Source organism: Phaseolus vulgaris, chromosome 11 (assembly GCF_000499845.2).
Source record: "Phaseolus vulgaris cultivar G19833 chromosome 11, P. vulgaris v2.0, whole genome shotgun sequence".
Classification (NCBI taxonomy): Eukaryota; Viridiplantae; Streptophyta; class Magnoliopsida; order Fabales; family Fabaceae; genus Phaseolus; species Phaseolus vulgaris.
The window spans coordinates 45,463,547-45,485,110 of NC_023749.2; the positions used below are offsets into that span (position 1 = coordinate 45,463,547).

Sequence of the window (21,564 nt, forward strand, 5' to 3'; positions counted from 1 at the left end):
ATGTACTAAATTAAATTGAAGATATAATTACTTTTTCTATTGTTAGTTATTAATTTTTGTTAAATTTAGTTAATTATTAATTAAAATTCATTATCGTTCTCATCAGAACTACCGTAACTAAAACTGAAATTTTATTTGTTAACGATTTTATTATTACTAATTAATTGAATGAAAATGATCATATTGATGTATTTTGAAAAGTTAAAAGAAAAACTTATTAAATAAAACAAAATAAAATAAATAATTAGATTATAAACACCATTAAACCTTCCTTTTCTTGTTAATACTTTCTTCCATGCTAATTAAGGGTTTTCTGAATTGAGAATTAAGTTATAATCGTTCTCAGCGTTCTTCATATATCTATGCCAGTGAGAGAAATTCTCTCTCCCTCTCTTTAGAAACCCTATTGCGCGCTTTGCAATCCAGCTCCACAATGGCCAACAGCAATCTTCCTCGAAGAATCATCAAGGTTCGCATCCATTTGCTCGCTGATATCCCAATTTTAATTTCAGTTTCAGTTTCTCTAATCGATTCATTCGGTGGCTGATAAAACGAAAGAAACTCGAATTGCAATCATGATTTTTCTGCTTCTTCCATGCCCTTTGCTATCGTGTGTGAATTCCCGAATTTTCCCCTCTTGCATAAATTCAGTGGTGAATGAATTTTTTTTGAAAAGCACATGAAATTGAAACGTCTTTGGAGCTAAATATTGGGGATTCAACTACCCTTTTGCTTTTTATATTCGTTGGAAATGAACCGTGTTTCTGGGGTTTTAAATTTTTATATTTGAATTTCGATCTATGTAAATGTTTCAAACGTTTTCTTTTTCTTTATTTCAACAGGAAACTCAGCGTTTGCTCAGTGAGCCAGGTAACTGATTATTCGAAATCTTCCCCCTTTTTTTATTTTATATTAAAATTTTGTTCTCAGTTTATTGTAGTGCTATATAAGCTCGTTCGTCCTTAGTTGAATTGGTAGTACTTATGTAGTTATTTAGCTTAATTTAGTGTCTTAGATATATTGAATAATATTACCTTGGTAATTTAATGATCTATATAATTATTCAACGGTCGTGATGTTTTATGCTTTTGTTTTCATTCTGCTGATTACTTGGTTTTACCAGTTTCTGATATTATTATGATCTGCTGATGCAGCTCCTGGAATTAGCGCTTCCCCTTCCGAAGACAATATGAGATATTTCAATGTGATGATCCTTGGGCCAACCCAGTCACCTTACGAAGGTAGTTTTGGGTTTGGCAGCATAATTTTTCTACCTTCGAATACTTCCAATTTATATTGTTTTAAACTACATACTAGTAACGTGGGAAAAAATTCCTCTAGATTGGGTATGTTTTTTTTAGAATTAGGAAGTATCTGGAGAATTCATGTAAGCAATTGTGTTCTACAGTTTCTGGGAATGACTTTTTGCCATAGAAATATCGTTCTATTATTTTTATTTTTCAGTCCATGGAGTTTGCCTTAGTATGCGTTTGGTGAGTGTTTCCAAAGTTTGTTTTAGATGATTTTATAAAACTGATTTGGTTGAAATGAATATGAAGCAAAGTGATCTGAAAAGTGAATATATGTTGAATTGGTGTGTTTTCTCTAATACTCCAACTTATTGTTGCTTCTGTTAACATTCTTCACCTAACTTGTTTCAGATTAAAAGTTAGGCAATTATGATTTGAAACATTCAATCATGTACAGAGATGGGTTTTGGTTTGCAAAATGCAAAATGCAAAACCAAACAAGCTATTATTCTACTTGCCAAAAACATAACAAACTATTACTCTAGTTATAGCCTATTTGCCAAGTCAAACAGATTACTGTTAATCAACTTGTGGTCTACATGCTGAACCAGCCAATCAAACTATTCCTGTGGTTCTGGCCACAAACTATTATTCTACCTGTGGTATACTTGCAAAACCAAACAAACTATTACTCTATTTGTGGGCTACTCTCTGGTAGTTCTTTTGTGTGTACTGTTCGTGATATGGGACGAAATATGAAATTGCAAGGTCTCTGGGCAGCATTTTGCTTATACAACTTTATTAGTTAAATTGGGAGTTTGATAACCAAGCTTTCCACTTACAAGCTGGGTTTTAGGAAAGGGTCTCTTCTCTCATGTACTCGTGGTGATTTGTTTTCAATTTGGAATATTTACTTGCATTCCTTTTGAAGTTGTTAGTATAGATTTAAACATTGTAGAATACGAGTTGAGGAATTGTTTCTTTATACTTGCATCTCTTTATTAATTTAAATTCTTTCCGTGGTTATCTAGCAACAAGTTTTATTTTAGAACCTTTGAGTTTTAAGGGTATAATCACTTATTCATATTTATTCTTGTTTATTCCATGTTATTATGCTTGACTATATTTACAGGATCTTGAAATTTTGAAATGTTTCCTGCCAAAATAATATAATATAAAAAGGAAAGGATCATTGTAGTTTACTTGTGAGGATGGGGGGTTTTCTTTTAATAGCTTAGATTCTGATTATGGTTAGTTTTATTTGCATCCAAAGCTGTCAAGATTGCAATCTAAATTGTAAGCTTGCACGATCTTACAATCTTGCTACCCTTCTCCTAGCTGAGTCCTCCATAAGATCACTCCTGGGTGGGATCATAGTGGGACTGAAGTGTGATCAGAGCAGAATTGTGGAATCATGTTATTTTGCTGATAATGTAATGTGGGTATTCTGAGTCGGGTTGCATAACCTGATTCACCCAAACCCAGTTTCTTAACCCTATCCCATTTTCTAATTACATCTCAGTCTCACAGTCTCTCTGCCCTCTCCAACCTCTTTTATTACTTCAATCAAAACCCTTATCACAGCTCTGCAATTTCCAACTTCAACTTGGAGCTCTGCCTTCTCTTCTTTCATTGCAGTTTGCTCAAAACCCTTTCTATTCTTTGCACTCTGTTTTGTTCTCTATCAAGGGGTGATTTTACCTCTATTCTGTTTTTATCAAACCAAGGCTCTTTATTATGTTCTGTTCAGCCAAGGCCTCTCTCTCTCTCTTTATCCTCTTTCTTTCCTTTTCTCCTCCCCTCCCGAAAACTTGTGTTGGGTTCTTCTGGCCTTTCTTTGAGATATCTTCTCTGCTGTCTTTTATTGTATTCCTTGATTTCTATGTTATATTCACTATCTTCTGCCCTCTGCCAATCCCAAGTAGGATGTTAATGTTCACAACATTGTTTGCAACATTGAAGTAAAGCAGTAGTTTTTTTTTTTTTTTTTGTAGATCAAATGCTAGTTACTTCTTTCTTGATCCTAATCCTGCATTTGGGAATAATGGATTGTTATTGCCTTATTTACTTTTAATATCTCTGATGACAATGATATTTATAATTCTGTTATTTTCTTAAATATGTCCTTCAAGTTCTTACTGACTTGCATGTTTTATTGTTTGTATTACTAGGAGGAGTATTTAAGTTAGAACTATTTTTGCCAGAAGAATATCCGATGGCTGCTCCGAAGGTATTTATTTAATATTATTCTTTTCAATTGCATCTTGGTATTCCTTTGGTGTTATGTTTCTGCTGAATTCCTGTACACCAAAATGAACGAAACTAAATTATGAAGTCTTAGCTGTATAACTGATCATAGCTGTATAACTGATCATAGCTGTATAACTGATCATAGTTTAAGATGTTTAGTTTATTGCAATAAGATTCATAAGAATGTTGGAAGAACCATACCACAAAAGCTAGCCATTGTAGGTGGAGAGCCGGATAAAACCCACATTTGAATAAACTTATATTGTGGAACTCAAGTTCAACACCTCGTAATAGCTCCTAAAATTCATCATGCTCCACAGTCAAGTGCAGATGTAGTCTGGTTGTGCAGAAAGCTGGCATCACTACCTGCGCCACCAGTTTGCTATTAAGCAACATCGTAGAAAGGTTTTATACCATTTGATTATGAACCCCACACTAGAATGCCATGCTTCCAAGGTTGGGACTAAACTCCTATACCTTGCAATTGTGTAACAAACTGTGTTTTGGTTTTGGTATTTAGAGATCTAGTAGAATAGGTTTTAACAGGCTTGTGCTCTATTCTGTATTTTCCTTCACACCTTCCCTTATTGACACTGGAACTTATATTAATATCATAATGTCCTTTTTATTTCCTTTAACTTCAAATCTTTCCTCTTGTAAGTTTTGGTGTCATATTTTTGGAGCTTTCCTTTGTGGTCTGAGATATGGTAGGAAGTAGTATACGTACAGCTCTTATGTTTATTTGTTGCATGGTGGTTCTCTTGAGTGCCTTTTCGTCCCCTGTCCAGTGTCCTCTTATTTTTTTGCTTTTGATACCATTATGGTTTTAAACGCACATTACTTTTCACAGGTTCGGTTTCTAACAAAAATATATCATCCAAACATTGATAAGGTGCATTTTACTTTTCCTAAATTCTCTTTTCTTTTACTGTAGTGTTATTTTTCTCACAAATTCTTGTTAATTTAGCTTGGCAGAATATGTCTTGATATTCTGAAAGATAAGTGGAGTCCTGCTCTTCAGATTCGTACTGTTCTATTAAGGTATTGTTATCTTTTAGGCTATTCTTAGATGGTAGTTTATCCTGAAGAGCGACAGGCCTAGTATTAGTTGGTTCAATAAAAGTTTAATTTATTTCCTAAAACATGTGATCATGCATATGTAGAAAAATACTGATGCATACTAATTTGCAAACCTGGAAAACCCATATATTAAATCACTCGGCTGGTATGGAAGAATAATTTGTTGTTTTTATTTTGGTAAAACTTTTGTTGTGAAAATAAAATAATTGTCTGTGCTCGTCATACTTTTGAATCTGAGAAAGTGTTTTCTATTTTTATTTTATTCTCTGTTTTCAAAAGTTTGTATAAAAACAATAAAAAACAACTTTTACTTTTAATTTTTTTGTTTTCATTTTTCCTGTATGAAGAATGTTTAGGAGACAGGAAACAGTAGAAATAGTAAATGTTGTGGGGTGGTTGGCTCTTGTCATGACAAAGTAGAAAGCCACACAGCAAGAATGTTGTGGGGGCAAGTCAATGTAAACTATTTTATTAATCTGCTATTAGTTGGAAAGAGTAATAATATGAGGCTGTTGGCATTTCCAGCATTCAAGCTCTATTGAGCGCACCAAACCCAGATGATCCACTTTCTGAAAACATTGCCAAGCATTGGAAATCTAGTGAGGTCGAAGCTGTTGAAACAGGTATATTTTTTGTGATTTATAAAGAATTAGCTGATAATGATGAATTCAATTCGTACTACTTCCATGTTCTCATTAAAATGTGGCATTGAACTCTGCAGCGAAGGAATGGACCCGATTATATGCTAGTGACGCCTGATGATAAGGTTCAAGTATGGCTCCATAATAACAATTGTAACCATCATTTTATACTGGAAATCTAGAGGATCTATGAATTGTTGGAGTCAATATCCCTTGCAGCTTCCAGTTACCTGTTAATTTCTTCTCTTGGGAGCTGCTATATCTTGAAACTTGTATGAATAGATGTGTTTATCTTTTACCTATCTAACAATTTAGAACGTGCGTCAATCATCGGCTGTGAAGTAATTTGTTATTCTCAACATCAGAGGCCAAAATTTGCGATTTAGTTTCTGTTCTGTTTATCTCAATGAACCATGTCAAGATTTTGTTGAGTTAGTAACCAATAGGATTGGTTCTGAAGTGTAGTCATTTGTGTCCTGAGTGTGAATAATTATTACCAGTGGCCACGAAGTCTGAATTTTGAGGGTTAAAGATCTGAACACGGGAACCAGTAATCGGGACCAGTGGGCAAATCATGTTGAATGGGAACATCTTGAGCTGAATTTTCCAAAGGGTTTTGCAAAAATATTCTGGTGTGATGTATTTTTTAACAATAACATTTGGGTTGGTAACGAATGTCATGATGCAGCATGGTTGATGGATAAATGTATATCGTCGAAAGTATGTATAGAAAAATGTTAGTAGATGTCATATCTTTAAATGAATCCCAGAACTTTGAGATATTAGTTTTGTTTTTGGCCAATAGAATATTATGGGTTTACAAAAAACATTAAGAAAGATTTGGGTTGATATCATTGTTACATACACCTAAAGCTGTATAGGGAGAGTTATATCACGCTGCAACGCTTATCCTTTGTTGTTACTGCCTCTGTAACCAAAGTGTAACACAAGTTTTAGAGAGTTGAGTTTCGTAAGTATACTGTTAGGGTACTTGATTATGTAAATGGGAAGGACTTTTCATGAGAGATGATGAGATCAAATTCATTTGTGATCTTTTGCATCAAAAGAAACGAGTCTCCAATTGTCCCATGAGATGTCACAAGTGGAAGGGTATATTTAGATAAGTTTCTTCAGATAAAGTTAGTTTATGTATGAGTTAAAACTTATAAATTCCGATAATTTATGAGCAATTTTATACAAGTTAGTTTATGAATAATTTTTTATGTATTTCTTAATATAGGATTTATAAAGAAATTTATCTAAACCTGTTTATCATCACTATCTAGTATCTTTAAATAGTATATATTTGGGATTTCCAAAGATAGAAAGTGGATTTGGAATAGGCCTAGTTGATAACACTTTCATAAATAAGCATGTGGTTTGTGTTCAAATAAGATCTTCCAAACATGGATTTATAAACTAGTAAAGGGTGTACTGGTTTTTTAGGTCTTTTACTGATACCGTTATCTGTATCTCTTAAAAGTCTCATAAATGCAAACGTAAAAAGCAACATGCAAGCTTTAGAAGACAATAGTTGTGGTGGTCCAAAGAGGTAGATGATGTAAGAAACAAAGGATGAGAGAAGACAAGAATGATGCACATGACTTCAAGCAATGGAGAGATTTTGAAGCAATTGTTGGATTTGTCTTTCCCTATATGGGATGAAGGTACCTAAAGGTTATGCTAACGGTTACTAGTTTAAAGCTGTTTACCCTTTTCCACTTCCTTAATGACTGGTAAGAGAAAAGGGTAAAAAAATGATGATGTGCAAAGTACAAAAAGATAATGACAGACACAGAAGATATAAATAAGAATATATTCTTTTACCAAGTTATTGATTCGAATCATCATCGTTTTGTTCCTTCACTGACTTAGATAAATGGGTTAGTTTTTTTGTTTTCCCAATTATATCTCATTGTTTAGGCAAAAGTTTAAGCAGTAACAAATTAACATCATCAACCAACTTAGAATTCGATTTTCTTAAAAAAAGTTTCAAGTTCGAGCTTTATAAATAAAAAATTAATCAAAAGGAGTAACATATTAAATATAAATAATCAAAATTTATTATAAAGATTAATTATGAGCAAAATCAATATTACTTCCTACAATGATGAACTGACATAACAGAATATAGTGATTAAACCAATAGCGTGATCTTGAATGAATGGAGAGTGATATGATGCATGCATGTAAAAGATAGAACGAGAAAATGATTTCAATAAAGAATCAAGTAATAGGGGACTTTTATTCAAAATCAAATGTGTTAGTAATATATTCTGTGTTCTGACATTCTAACCAAACATTTCGCATTGGTCTTCTCCTAAATAAAAATATATTTAGACAATTTTTTTTTTCTAAATATTTATAAGAAAAATTTAAATTAATTAGTAAAAGTTCTTTCATACTTACAACAACTAGTATTTTTTTATTTAAAAAAATTGTAAAATTTTCTTATATAGGTTTTAAAACTTTATTTTATTTTTTGTAAAACTTTCTTTATAGTTTAAAAATTATGTCATCAATATAAATTTATACAATAAAAGAACAGTCTTTGGATTTTTAAATAAACAAGATTCAATCAACTTATTTTATAAATAAGGATGGAGAAGAACTTGTTAAAGAAAGAGAAGAAAAGAAAAAACAATAAATAAAAGAAGCATGACAAAAACTAATAAAAGAAGGAGATTCCATGAAGGCTCACAAGAGGAAGATCTCAAGCTTTAGACGAGAAGACTAGATTACTTGTATTTGAGTAATTATTAGTTTTTAGAAAAACTTAAGAGAGACTAGTACTTGATGGTTAGAACTTGAGGAACCATTGTAAAGAATGTAAAGAAAAAGTATCTTTTGAAGCTCCTAAACTAGCACATGATACTCACCTGAGTTTATGGTTGAGTTGGAATCTTCCATTTGACTCTTTTAGGATTTCAAGACACATTTGTGATCATTGAGACTTCTAAGGTGGCGCTACATGTGCATCTTCTCTAAGTAACCATTGTTTTTCTTATGTCATCGTTATATCTTCATGTATTTGAGGAACTATCCACATGCATTCCATAATTTAAAGAGATTATCATGTGTGTTAATCTTAGTTAAGTGAAGTTAACTCTTGATTAGCAAAAGTTTAACACCCTATAGTTTTGATTTAGTACTTAAACCAAGAAAGCATGAAGTTACATATGTTAAGACATCATCTATTAGAGATAGGAAATTGTTGATTAACAAGTCTGTAGGAGAAGGAAGAATGAATGAAAATAATATTAGGCAGACATTTGACTTCATCTGATAAGCATTGTTGAGTGTCAAAGAAAATGATCATTACAAAGATAAACTAAAATGTCTGATAAAGAAGTAAGAGAACATTAGATAATACACAAAGTCAAGACATCAAGCCAAACATAAGATTAAAGAATATTCCTGAAATTCGAGTCTATTTTTTTTTTTTAGAGATTGTCTTCTACATCTATCCTCAATAAGACTCACCTCAAACATGAATATTCAAATGTTTCTTGAGACCTGAGCTAAAGTTACAAGGACTAACAACTCTCCTTTTAGATAATTTCTAATTTTATTAACTTCTAATGTTCTGGTTATTGCTTTATTTAGATGTTCTAATTCTTTATAAGTTCTTCAATTTTTAAGTCAAACTCACTTTTTAATTTTAATGCATCTAATTTATTTATTTTACATTAAATAACTTATGTTTTAGTTTTACAGGAGATTTTAAACTACTATGACCTATATTTGATCTAATAAAGTTTTTATAATCTTATTATTTTTAGTTCCTATATAAGTGTATTCTACTATATACACTTTGTCATGGTTTCAAAACTAGAAATTGTGTTGTTTATATACTTCACTTTTTTAATTTTTGGTATTGACCCAATATTTAAAGTATTTTTTATATTAGTTGTAATTTTATTTTTTTAATCTAGAGATCGAAGTTTCTTTTTTAGGCTGTTTATATTTGTTTCTCATTCCTAAATTTTTTAAGACTCTATTCTAGTTAATTATCTAGTTTCCAATGTTATGGGACTACTCTGACCAACGAATTTACTACTTTTATTTATTTATTTTACTAGCTAGACTAAAACTGACTAATTGTATAAACACCTTTGAGTAGTGTAGAACCTTTGAAAGAAGAATAACCAAATCCTAGTTACCTTAAGGAATTTAGATCAAGATACCTTAATGCTTTTTTCTTTTAGTTTTTTAATGACTTTGGTTATTTCTATCGCTGGATTAGGACTATGATTGTTACTTATTTTTATTGGTGTAAATTATGAGGCTTGGATACTTTTTTTAAATAGTGTGTCTGTGTCGGACACAGGACACCAACACTTGTAAGACACATATTGGTGAAATGTCTAATTCAAAATATATTTGTTGGATTTCTGACAATTTTACACGGTTCTAACACAATTTTAAAAAAGAAAAATACATTAATTTTTTAAAATCTCAAATTTATTATATAAATTTTTATTATGATTATAAAAATAAGAAACAAATCATTTTGAACCAATCATGAAAAATATATTTATGCTCTAAAAAAAATCTGAAACATCCTTGTACATATAAATCTTTATTTTCAATTTATATAATTCATAATTATATAATATATAAATCAGTGTCTCAAATCTATGTCTCCGTATTTTACATTTTAGAGATCATACATATTTTCGTATTCGTGTTCATGTTATATTTTCGTATTCATGTTCGTGTCGTATCATTGTTCGTGTCTGTGGTACATAAGGTAATCATGAATTCAAATTCTAATGAAAAATTGGAATTGTTTATTTTAACGAAATATTGTTGATTAGGTTGGTTATTTATGGTCTATTCTATATTATAAAATTCTTAATTAGTTGCTAATTGTATCATTTGCTTGTCTTGTGTGGTTGATGGTGAGTTTATCTTAGATTTATTTTAGTTCCAAAAAATAATTATTTAAGCAATTAGAACAAGAAAGTATGACAACTTTATAATCAAATGTTATGAAGAGATTCAAATGTTGTACATCAAGAAAAGAAAGCTCTATTGTCACTCATTCTAAGTTAAAATTAAAAAAAAATATTTTTTGCAAAAAATACTTGTATTCTCCTTTGTAAATGTCACATTAAATAACAGGAATTCTTAAGGTTTAATAGAAAATAATTTTCTTCATTCACACAATCAGAAACTCAGATATTTAAATGAAAATAGTAATATATATTAAAATATAATTATTGAGATAGTATCTGAATCATCCTATTTCATTATATGATTCTAATTAACGGACTCTGAATTCAGAAAACATGTTTGCATATATCTATATCTATTCCTAAACACTTCTAAGAAAAAGAATAACAAAAGATAAAATATTTTTTTTCATTGATAAAGAGGATTATTTTATTTGGTGTACACAATTCTTACCATTTTACTCTTTAACCCTTTTTTTAAAACTAAAATAACTACTTGTATAAAAAAAAACTACCTATAAAATGAGAAAAAATTACCTAAAAAACTATAAAAAGTATTCATATTTATTTTTAATTGGACAATTTTACCTTTTAATAAATAAAAAATAATTTATGTAAAATAAATAATTGAATAAATTTTCTTAAAAATAATGACTATAAATTTTTTAATATTATTTTTACAAAATTATATTATTTTTAATTAATTATTCATAAAAATTATAAAATTATATATTTTTAATCTAATAAAAATGTGAATACTAGTAAACTATAATGAACTTTTTACACACAATCTAAAAGACAGATTTTAAAGAGGGAAAACAAATTAGTTAATTTTACCTTTTAGGGTTTACACATAAACTAATTTTAACTCTTAGGGAAACATGATATTTGGCATCTTAAGCACCCCATTATGTAAAATGCTAAAATGTTAAGTGTACCAAAGAAAAAGAAAAGAGCTGGTTGAAATAAGTGAAACAGAAGCAGTTTATATAAGAACACTAGTAATGAAAACATAATTTGGTATTGGAACATAACAATGAGTTGCATAGGTACATGCATTGACTCATTGTGTAGTAGCTATCTCTTTGTAGTATCTTGTAATGGAAACATGGATACAGTGGGGGGAGGGAACACCCTTTTGGTGCATGCACCTAAACTCGTTATTTCTGATAAGAAAACAGAAAATTGAAGAGGAACAAAAAAGAAGACAGAAACTGAAGTTTAACCAGTGTTTTGCAGACCAGCAGCAATACCCTTCATGGTGAGAATGAGAGTGTCTTCCAAACCAGGGGCATACTCACTTGTTGGGTTAAGTGTTATGAGTTCATCAGCAGGTTTGCTTATCTCTATAGACTCTTTGGAGATGTGAGGACGCAGCTTCACGTTGTAGTTTGGATCACGGATGCGTTTCAATGTGTATGCTTGGCACACATTTAGGGTGGTGATATAAGAATCACGCAACCTAAGTCTTTGCTTCAAGTGTGGATCTCCTTCAAGAAGGTCCTTATGGCCAGCCACCTACCAACACACAACAGGGAACATCAGTTTCTGGGAGAATAACTAATCATACCATCTCATTCATAGGATATATATATGGTTCAATCTTCAAGGATGAACACCTCTTGCATATGGTGTTATGAGTTCATGTAGTAATTTAAGGACAAAACTTATATGCAGTTTCACAGGTTGTCTGCATGTCGTTCTTAAGGTTCTTACTGTCTGATTTGTGTTTGCTGTTTTTGTTGTGATTATGAAGTAACCTTTTCCCCTTCATTTTTGTTTAATCTGTATTTTGCCAAATTTTGATCCGCATTTATAGGTTAACAATATGAAACTACAATTCTTATTAAAGAATAAGAAAGCATTGTCCAAAATAGATTAAAACTTATATGCAGTTTCCTAGATATTTTCAGTGTTGTTTTCCATTAGAATTGAAATTTCATCTAAAAATAGTGATGTGTGTATCCCTCCCATCAACCCAAACCTATACTAAGTTATTCATTGAAGGATGTTTTTGTAAGGTAAATAAAAGAGAGGGTTTCAAGCATAATTGGGATGTTAATGTAGTTTGTGATAGAAAATATTACTTTTTCATGTAATGCGGATCTGGATGTCAGCCTAACTGGCTAACTGAGATGTCAGATTTCATGGTAAAAGTAGCATTACCTGAAGGAGGAGTGCCTTGGTTTCTTCATACTTGGTCCTTAACTGCTCCCCAAATGCCCACAGATCCTCTGAAACAAGGAGCTTGTCATACAGAGCAGCAATCCCTGGGTCTCCTTTGGCAAACACCATTTCCACTAAATCAATAGTGACCCTAAAGAAAGGCCATTGATTGTACATCTCCTGCAGCACATGAATATTCCTGACATCCTTCTCAATAACATGTTTGAATGCTGCCCCAAAACCTAGCCACACTGGAAGATGGAACCTTGTCTGGGTCCAGGCAAAGATCCAAGGTATAGCACGCAGTGTCTCAATGCCTCCACTTGGCCTCCTCTTTGCTGGTCGACTTCCTATGTTCATCCTTCCATACTCCAACTCAGGTGTAGCCTGCATTCCACAAGATTCACAGTGATTGTTAAAATTCAAATATCAGTTTACCTACAACAACCAAGGCTTTTTTCACTGTGGGGAAATCAGTTAGGCTGATCAAATGGTGCCATAGTGTTCAACTGTAAATCATGTCTACAGATAAATCATCTCAATATATGGATCAAGTTCACTTCCTAGAGAGAAAATTGAAAGAAAACTAAGTGGTTTAATATTTCTGTTAGTCCTGCAAATGTGGCAACTTTGGTTTCAATTTCTGCAAAGAAAATGTGTTTAATTATGAGGACCAAAATCAGCAAAAACATTTTACTATCAATTGGGGTTACATTAGAGGACACGGATTTAAATTTACACGTTCTAAACATGATTTTCTTGAAATGGTCATTAGCATGACATGTCTAAAAGCTCGTTTGTAAGATGATACATCTGACATGCTTCTAGACAAGCCTGAATTTATGAGAATAAAAATCAACAAAAACATTTTACAAACTATGTTAGCAAGAACAAGAAACATATTCAAATTAAACAACATACCAGGCGGAAATACTCAACAAACCGAGGTTCTTTGAACACAATGGACCGGTATTCCTCAGTGGCAATGACAGCCATCTGATCCATCAAAGCCCTCCATTCTGGTTTAGGTGAAATTGGAGGGCGCATTCCATGTTCTAGAGTAGCAGCAGTGAACCTCTGAAGTGTTCTGAAGCACAAATGCTGCTCCCCAAACGATTGCTCAATAACTTCACCTTGCACAGTCACACGCAGTGATCCATGAATTGTATCTGGAGGCTGAGACAAAATAGCAAGATGAGTTGGACCACCTCCTCTTCCAACAGTCCCTCCTCGACCATGGAACATAGTTAGCTTCACACCATACTCCTTAGCCACCTTTATAAGATCCTCCTGAGCCTTATACAGCTGCCACGCAGCAGAAAACCTTCCAGCATCCTTGCCTGAATCAGAATACCCTATCATCACTTCTTGCTTCCCATTGATCCTGTTTATGTACCAGTCTATGGAGAACAACCGTGCCAGTGCAGCCGGCGCTGCTTCTAGATCATCCAGCTTCTCAAACAATGGCACAACTCTCAATGGGTGCTTGACATGGCACTCACGCTGCAGAAGCTCAACTGCAAGCACATCAGATGGTGCTGTTGCCATTGAGATGATGTATGCTCCAAAATTGTCTGGAGGAAGCTCTGATATCACATGGAATGTGTCCAAAACATCTCTGATTTCTTCGGTTTGGGGAAGGTCAGGGCCAAATAGGGGCCGTTTGCCACTCAATTCGGATAAAAGCCACTGCTGCCGTTTTTCCTCTGACCATTCCTGGTATGAACCTATTTCCAAGTGCTTGGTGATGGCGTCCAAGACATCCGTGTGACGGTCAGATTCTTGCCTTATGTCAAGCCTCACAAGGGATAGTCCGAAAGTAGAGACTTGCCTCAAGAAATCTAGCAGGCTTCCATCAGCAATTGCACGATCACCACAAGCACAGAGTGACCTGTAACAGAGTTCAAGGGGTTCCAAGAACTAGACAACAGTTTAACTTTGATTAGTCTCACAAAATGTAAATGACGTTAGATTTGGTTTAAGCATCTTTTTCCTGTCAGCAAATATACTGGTTTTTGGTTGAAGTCGTTGTAACTTTTTTATTTATTTATGATTGTTATGATGTTTAAATTTTCTGCTCTTCATCCTTCCCGTCAAATTACAAAAATTCTTATTTGATGGACATAGCTCGAATGTTAGATGAAACATCATCCACTATGTGAATGCTTTTGTAACATAAATGACATAAAGGATAAAAAAATGTAAAGTTTGAATATTATAGTATAGGGATGATAAAAAAAATGATATATTTACAAGAACAAGAAAGATTTTAAGCCAGCAGCATTTAAGTGGTTCGTTTAACTATGCAAAACTCAGAATTTATGTGTTGGAATGAGATTTTAAAAGACATTTTTCAAAAAACTATGAAGGAACATAATACAAACAAAGCATTCACATAACACCCCCTTGTTCTTCCTGTTCTTTGTTTCTTTACCAGCAATCAATTTGTAGAACAAGTTATCTAGTATACAGTAATAGTATAAATATCGATGATAATTCGACAGCGTTAACAAAACACTAAGAAAACTAAACTGTATTAACAACTATGCTGGTCTTGGAGATTTTCACAAAAGGAGGAAATAGCTGCATAACATTGATGGTTTGTAATAGTTGTAAAAGATAGAATATTAGCCACGGAATTTGTACCTCCTCAACATTGGTGAAAGTTTCTTCTTCTGGAATGTCAGAGTAGCCATGAGCTAGCAAATGGCGAGAGCGTTCACGAGTCTGGTAAAGCCTATTCCTTACTTCACCCAGTAACACACGATATGGTTCATTTGGAGGAATGACTTTCCAAAATTCTGTCATGAATTAAGCAAACCAGATAAAAAAAGTGCACAAAAGTGAACCAAATTTAAAGTACAAAACCTATTCATTAAATTTAAAGGATTTTAGTAAACACCTATGTAGTGTTTTGCAACTGCATTTTTCTTGGAAGACCTGTTAAGCTCGTCTGCACGGACCTGTAGCTCATCGTTGCAGCGCCACATTGACAGCTACAGAAACAACATGGGAAATCAGTGCCAGAGTGATAAACTAACATAAATGATCTTATCAAAGGATTCGTGGAACTATTAATTACTTCAAACATAAGATCCTCTATCTGGGAATAGTACAAGGTAGCAGCCATCATTCTAGCCAATAAGCAAACATCTCTGGTCACTTCAGGAGTTACTCTTGGATTGCCTGCATCATATTATTGAACATAGTTAAGCACACATGAGTTATTATGACCCTTACTTCAGACACGCTTAATAGAATCATGACTAGTTTTACAAACTAATAGAAGATAATTAGTAAATGCATATCTTACTGGACATTGCTTAAGGAATTAGAAATTCAATTCTTTTTAGAGATCATGATAAGCACAAGCACTGAAACTTCTTTGGTCTTTAATTGGTCCCATGATATTGTGTGATCCATGCAGCAGATTTCATCTACTATGTTAAGGCTTTATTATTATTGTTTGTTGTTAATTAAAAATCATGGAGGAGTTGCATTAAAAATCACAATAGAGATGCATTAGTGATACTTGTCATAAAAAAATTCTATTTTTAAGTTCTTAATCAGGATCCGAATAGCCACTGTTGTTAACATTCTCCCTCATTCTACATTGAGAAATATTATTGGCCAAAGATAAGAACCATACCATCACGATCTCCACCCATCCAAGAAGAAAATTGAATGAGAGGAGCATTATAAGGGACACGTTCATTAATCCCTATGTTCTTCAAAGCTGTATCAACACGACGAAGAAACTCAGGTACACCCTTCCAAATTGTTTCATGGAAGTAACTCATCCCTGCCCTCATCTCATCTTGTGGGGTTGGAGGGGTCCTTCTGATTTCATCAGTGCGGAATGCAGCTTGGATCTACATGAACACAAGTGAAAATAATTCGAAAATGCCATTGAGATGCAACTCGTCTGATTAATTAAAGGAAGATAACTTTCCCTATTATTCTGTGCTTATGAATGGATCATATGGCATTCAAATTTTCAGTTGTGTGAACTTTCTAATTCTATATTTATAAGTGTAGGTGATACCAAGAGAAGTAGTATACAGATATTGGAATAGTTCAACTGCATTAAAGACAAAAGTGGTAATAGTTGCACAAAGATCTATGGTGGTTTTGTATAATATAAGTCCACATTTTTTCTTAACAGATTTAATATATGGCTTTCGTTTTAACAAAACTGAACACAAGAAAAACACAAGCAAAACGAAATAAAAATTGATAATAAACAAATTCCTTTGATGTTGATATTCACCTCCCTCTGTAGAGCCTCATCAAGTTCCTGCTTGTCATCTGGAGTGATGTCTTTGGCATACAATTGAGTTAAACAATTTCTTATCCTGTAAGTCAGAGGAACACATGAAAATTTAGATTCTTCACTTTTTAGTAAATATGTTCATATGGCAGCAAAAAGGATCCCAAAAAATTGATACAAACCTTCCGTGCTTCTGAAGCAAAGATCTACGGACTGATTGAGTAGGATGAGCAGTAAGAACCAGATCAACAGTCTGGTTTTTCAGTTCATCAAAAACTTCCTGAGGAGACTTCTTCAAATCCACCACAAGTTTCTTAAGTGTTTCTTCAATGTCTGATTCAGTTGTGGCACTGTTCTCATCAGCAAAATCACCTTTCTTCAGCTTGTTCCTTCGGCGGTGTGCGATTTGGACCTCTTCAGCTAAGTTGGCCAAGTTAAGCATGTGGGAAAATGACTTGGCAACAACAATGGAATCTCCAGCATCCAAACTAGTTATCAGATTTCCAAGTTCGTCCAGTTTCTTTGAGTCATGATTTCCTTCATACTCAGCAGAAAGCTCATACACCTCTTGAACCTGTTGCAAGAACAAATTAAGCATCACCATAAAACAGTTTTCCAGAATATTGCAAAAGCACATATAAACTGAAATATAAGCTAAGGCCATTTAGATTTCTTATTGCTCATTTCTTTTTCTCTAACTGTGTGTATGTATCTACTGCTGAATCTTCAAAGACCAAGGGGTACGGATTATCTCCAGTGAAAAGAAAAAAGGTTGACATGGTCAAGTCTCATAATCTCACAGTTTATTCATTTAACCATCAACTTCACAAAAGCAAAATATTATATAGATAAAAATTATTGAAGGGGTAAGATCTCTTAGAGTGATTAAGCCATAAGATCCATCAAGAGACAGAAGGGTCACTTTTTTCTCCTTATAAAACTACACATGTAGTCAAAACATTTCCAATAAACAAAGGTTGAATTTGAAATTAACCCCTGATCTTGTGACTCCAGTTTTAGTTTTATGAATTAAAATACTTTAGACTTGGGTGTAGGATTCACAAAATTGAAACCAAAGAGTCAACTGCCAAATTGGAAGGAAGCAAATAGCATTTAAAGCAAAAACTAAAAGTCAACACTAGAATAACCAAAACATAACCCCTCAAGATTCCATTACACATATTGTTCTGTTTCCTTAACACTTCCCAAACCATTAGACTCAACCCAGTACCCAAAATCCTTCACCACATGTAAAGTTCTATGCTTTTCCACACCAAACCAACCACATGATGTTCCACAACAAAATTGAGACACATGGTACTAAAGGTGGGTCAGCATCCAAATCCAAGAGGCTTAGTGAAAACTGAAAATCTCACCGTTTCCTTCAGATCCTCCCCATGTAAATCTTGAAGAATATCAAGGAACCGATCCAAGAGCAAAGCATCATACTCAACCAGTTTGTCATCCTCACTCACTTTGGCAGGAACCAAAAGCCGAAGGTGAGCATCAATGGATGCCATCTTTTCTAAGTTCCTGTTCGCCATTGCAGCCTAACTACCCCAACCTGCCAATATCAAAAGGGTCACACCGAAAGATCCGAAAAAACAAAACTTGAACATAGGAAAATCAAACCAACATCTCCAATGGAGACATTGCCAATGAAAACTTAGTGACAAAGTAGATAAGGCAAAGCAAGTGCCAACAAACACAGCATGGTCTATTGAAAACAAAACAAATGTAACTTTTTGATGACAACCATGATGGATCAAACAATCATTAGGATCTAATACAGTACCAGTGTTGAGGGCCAATTGGATAAGAGGAAGAAGAAGATGACGATGATGACGTCAAACAGAGAAGAACCAATGAAAGAGAAGAAGTAAGAGAATCACAGATCCAAAGCGGTGCAGAGAGTGTCTTTATATAGAGAAAGGAGATACATATCCAATAAATAAAAAAGAGAAGGTTGTGAAAACAATCTTTTTCTTCTCTCTCTATCACTAACTTTGGAAGACTAGAAGTAAAGTCCTACTACAAAACCTTCTCCAACTTGTTTAATTTCCGACAGTGACTTTATCAGTGTGCAGTTTTGTAGCAACTCATAATTCCATGAAATGGAAAAAAAGAAGAATATGCCTTCAAAGTTTCAAAGATTCTCTATTTCAGGGTAGTTCATTGGTAGTTTTTTTCACTATTCGGTTCTCACAGAACGTGTGACCATCGACAAGGTCCACGCAGCATTACATTACATTGGCCTAAGGTTCTAAAATAAGTGCCCAATTCAATGCAAACATGTTTTTTTTAAGAAAACTGTTATATATATACATATTTTTAATATTCCTACATCCTTTACACATCTAATCAAATAATAATATTTTTACTTTTATACATAATTATTCTTAAATTGTTTTATATTTAAATTAGTAGAAAAATGGAATATTTGTTAGTAAGCAATTTTTTAGTAGTAGAATATTTCACTTTAAAATTAGTGAAAGACCACTTATGGAGTGAGAGATTGTTTGTGTTTATTTAGAAAAAAGATTTTTAATAAAATAAGTAGATTTCAGTTTTTTTATATATTTGTCTACTTTATTTTCATAATAAGTAAATTTTTGTTTTTTTAATAAACAAATCATATTTACTTCTTAAAAAGCAGTTCTTTTTAAAAAATCTTATTTTAAAATATTTATTTTAAATTTAACCAAATTGACGTAGAAACTAATGGAAGAAAATAAGATAAGACAAAAGTTGTAGAAACTGATTGAACCTACACGAATTTACAAAACTGTTGAACTGATACATTCATTTTCAATAATATATATATATATATATATATAATAAAATTATAATTATTGAAAGCTATAAAATAGGAAATAGGAATATTAACGGTTCCATAAATTACCTACTAATGCAATAATAACAGTAAATAATTTAAGACTAATAAAATCTGAATTAATAACCAACAATTAATTCATGATTTATTTATTAAGTGCATGGTTTCCAAGTTGACATATATGACCAAATAGATCGTGAATTGGATACCTTATAGTAAAGTAAGAGTTAAGAAAATCTAAAATTTAAGCAACAAGTAATGGTAAATTGTCTTTTGGAAGATAAGTTTGTCGGTCATGACTTGTCCTTTAGATGATAAATGTGTCGGTCATGCAATATTATAATTTGATAGGTCTAATGAGACTAACAAAAACAACAATTTTATTACTGAAATGTTTTGAAAGCTTGAGAAACAACTAAATCTTTAAATTCCAAAATTCATTTTATTAGTATATTATATCTTCGACCTCCCAATATCTAAACTTATTTAAAAAAAAAAAATCTCTATAAATATAACGTGTATCAGGGGATATACTTCAAATTACGGTGTTGAAAATCATTACTCAGAACATTAAGAAAACATTATTTATTTTTAGAATAAAAAAAATAAAAATTTACTATTTTATTGAAAAACATTTTTTTAAATATAAATACAAATAAATCAAATTAAATAAATAAAAATATTAACTAAGAAACAATTATATATATTTATATTCATATATATATATATATAAAGTAAAGACAAAATTAGGTTTAAAAGAAATTATTGTAGTTAGGCTTTTGAAAGGTTGATTTTAGCTTTGTGAACCTAAACTTTAGCTATTCTTTTATCTTTGGTGACGGTTTTAAATTGTCATAAATTGTTTAATGATGAAAATCAGTTTTTTCAAAAGCAAAATTGACTTTGAGAGAGTTTGCTTGCAAGTAGTATTATTTTAAATTATTCTTAGTATTTTCAAAAGAAAACAAAACTATTTTTTATAAGAAAAAGGCCTTAGTAAAAATATAGAAAAAAAAGTCAATTTAGGGTGGATTAAAGTGAGAATGGAAAGAGAAAAAAAAAAAAGGAAGGATGGAGAGAGAAGAAAGTAATGGAGGTGATAAAAAGAAAATAAATTTAATAATGGACATAAAGAAGATAGATGAAAAAACAGATATGGTTTATAATTATTCACATTATTTTTTTTATGAGAAAGGCAGGTAAAGTCTTTGTTTTTCTTCTAAAGTTAATACTTTCCTTTCCTGCAAATAAAGTGAAGATTCATTATGATAATATTCTTTTAGACACAAGAATCTTAACATGAAACAAATATGATATTTTACATTAATTAAGAACATAATTAGAAAACTTCTCATGCTAATGCATATTAAGGCCATCCTCTACCCTTAAGATAATTTTCAAGAATGAATTAACTCTAATAAACATAAAATCTCATACTCAAACCATTTTTAACAAAAAAATCTTTTATTTAAAATGTGTCTTTGATTTTTGTTTTTTAATATTGTTTTTAACTATTTTTTTCCAAAAATTCCTGTGAGTAAAAAATATCGTTTAAATGTTTTAAAATTAATTTGATCATAATATTTTATAAATAGTGTAAGGGCTAAAAAATGTATATCAATATAATTAATATAAAATATATATTATATTACATTATAATAAGCCATGTAACACCCTCATAAAAACTATCTATTTTACTATAAATTTAAGAGAAAATTTCTACAAAAGTATTTTGATAACGGTAAGTAGCACTTTTTCAAACAAAAATATTAAGTTTTAAATTCATTGTTTAATGTTCTTAACTTCACAAATTATAATGGGAAATTTGATTTGAAATACAAAATGTAAAGAAAGTAAAATGTAAGACTAAGTACACACTTGACCGGTTATCAAGACAATTGTATGATAGATTGTCTACTTATACTGAAAATTGTTAATGACTTGAATGTAAATGATAAAATGTAAAATAAAAAGAGAATTCATAACTAGGCAGAGATTAAAGATTACAGTAATTGAAGTTGGAACAGAATATGTATCATGCGATTAAAAGTAAAATACAATTATTGGATCATGTAGACAAACATTGTTTGCTAGATCATCTAATAGTTTTATAGGA

At 31.8% G+C, this 21,564-nt stretch overlaps 2 protein-coding genes across 2 annotated transcripts; one reads left to right on the top strand and one right to left on the bottom strand.

Moving 5' to 3' along the window:
- Positions 1–279: 279 nt before the first annotated feature.
- Positions 280–5,580, top strand: LOC137825569 (ubiquitin-conjugating enzyme E2 35-like). The gene is made up of 8 exons (XM_068631299.1): positions 280–469; positions 843–870; positions 1,155–1,241; positions 3,422–3,480; positions 4,351–4,392; positions 4,468–4,541; positions 5,106–5,203; positions 5,302–5,580. The coding sequence occupies exons 1-8, from the start codon at positions 434–436 to the stop codon at positions 5,337–5,339; spliced, it is 462 nt and encodes a 153-aa protein (XP_068487400.1). The 5' UTR covers positions 280–433; the 3' UTR covers positions 5,340–5,580.
- Positions 5,581–11,145: 5,565 nt separating this feature from the next.
- LOC137825652 (phosphoenolpyruvate carboxylase, housekeeping isozyme) lies at positions 11,146–18,909 on the bottom strand. The gene is made up of 11 exons (XM_068631414.1): positions 18,411–18,909; positions 17,992–18,179; positions 16,798–17,189; positions 16,616–16,700; positions 15,995–16,217; positions 15,428–15,531; positions 15,248–15,341; positions 14,992–15,146; positions 13,267–14,265; positions 12,346–12,732; positions 11,146–11,697 (listed from the first exon to the last, which is right to left on the bottom strand). The coding sequence occupies exons 2-11, from the start codon at positions 18,157–18,159 to the stop codon at positions 11,401–11,403; spliced, it is 2,904 nt and encodes a 967-aa protein (XP_068487515.1). The 5' UTR covers positions 18,160–18,179; positions 18,411–18,909; the 3' UTR covers positions 11,146–11,400.
- Between the last annotated feature and the right edge of the window lie 2,655 nt (positions 18,910–21,564).

Bases quoted from the DNA above. Each gene is read 5' to 3' on its own strand.
- LOC137825569 (XM_068631299.1), top strand. From the start codon at position 434: ATGGCCAACAGCAATCTTCCTCGAAGAATCATCAAG. The intron at 871-1,154 runs GTAACTGATTAT...CTGCTGATGCAG, and splicing joins GCGTTTGCTCAGTGAGCCAG to CTCCTGGAATTAGCGCTTCC. The intron at 4,393-4,467 runs GTGCATTTTACT...TTGTTAATTTAG, and splicing joins ATCATCCAAACATTGATAAG to CTTGGCAGAATATGTCTTGA.
- LOC137825652 (XM_068631414.1), bottom strand. From the start codon at position 18,159: ATGGCGAACAGGAACTTAGAAAAGATGGCATCCATTGATGCTCACCTT. The intron at 17,190-17,991 runs GTGAGATTTTCA...TTCTTGCAACAG, and splicing joins GGGAGGATCTGAAGGAAACG to GTTCAAGAGGTGTATGAGCT. The intron at 12,733-13,266 runs GTATGTTGTTTA...TGTGGAATGCAG, and splicing joins TTGTTGAGTATTTCCGCCTG to GCTACACCTGAGTTGGAGTA.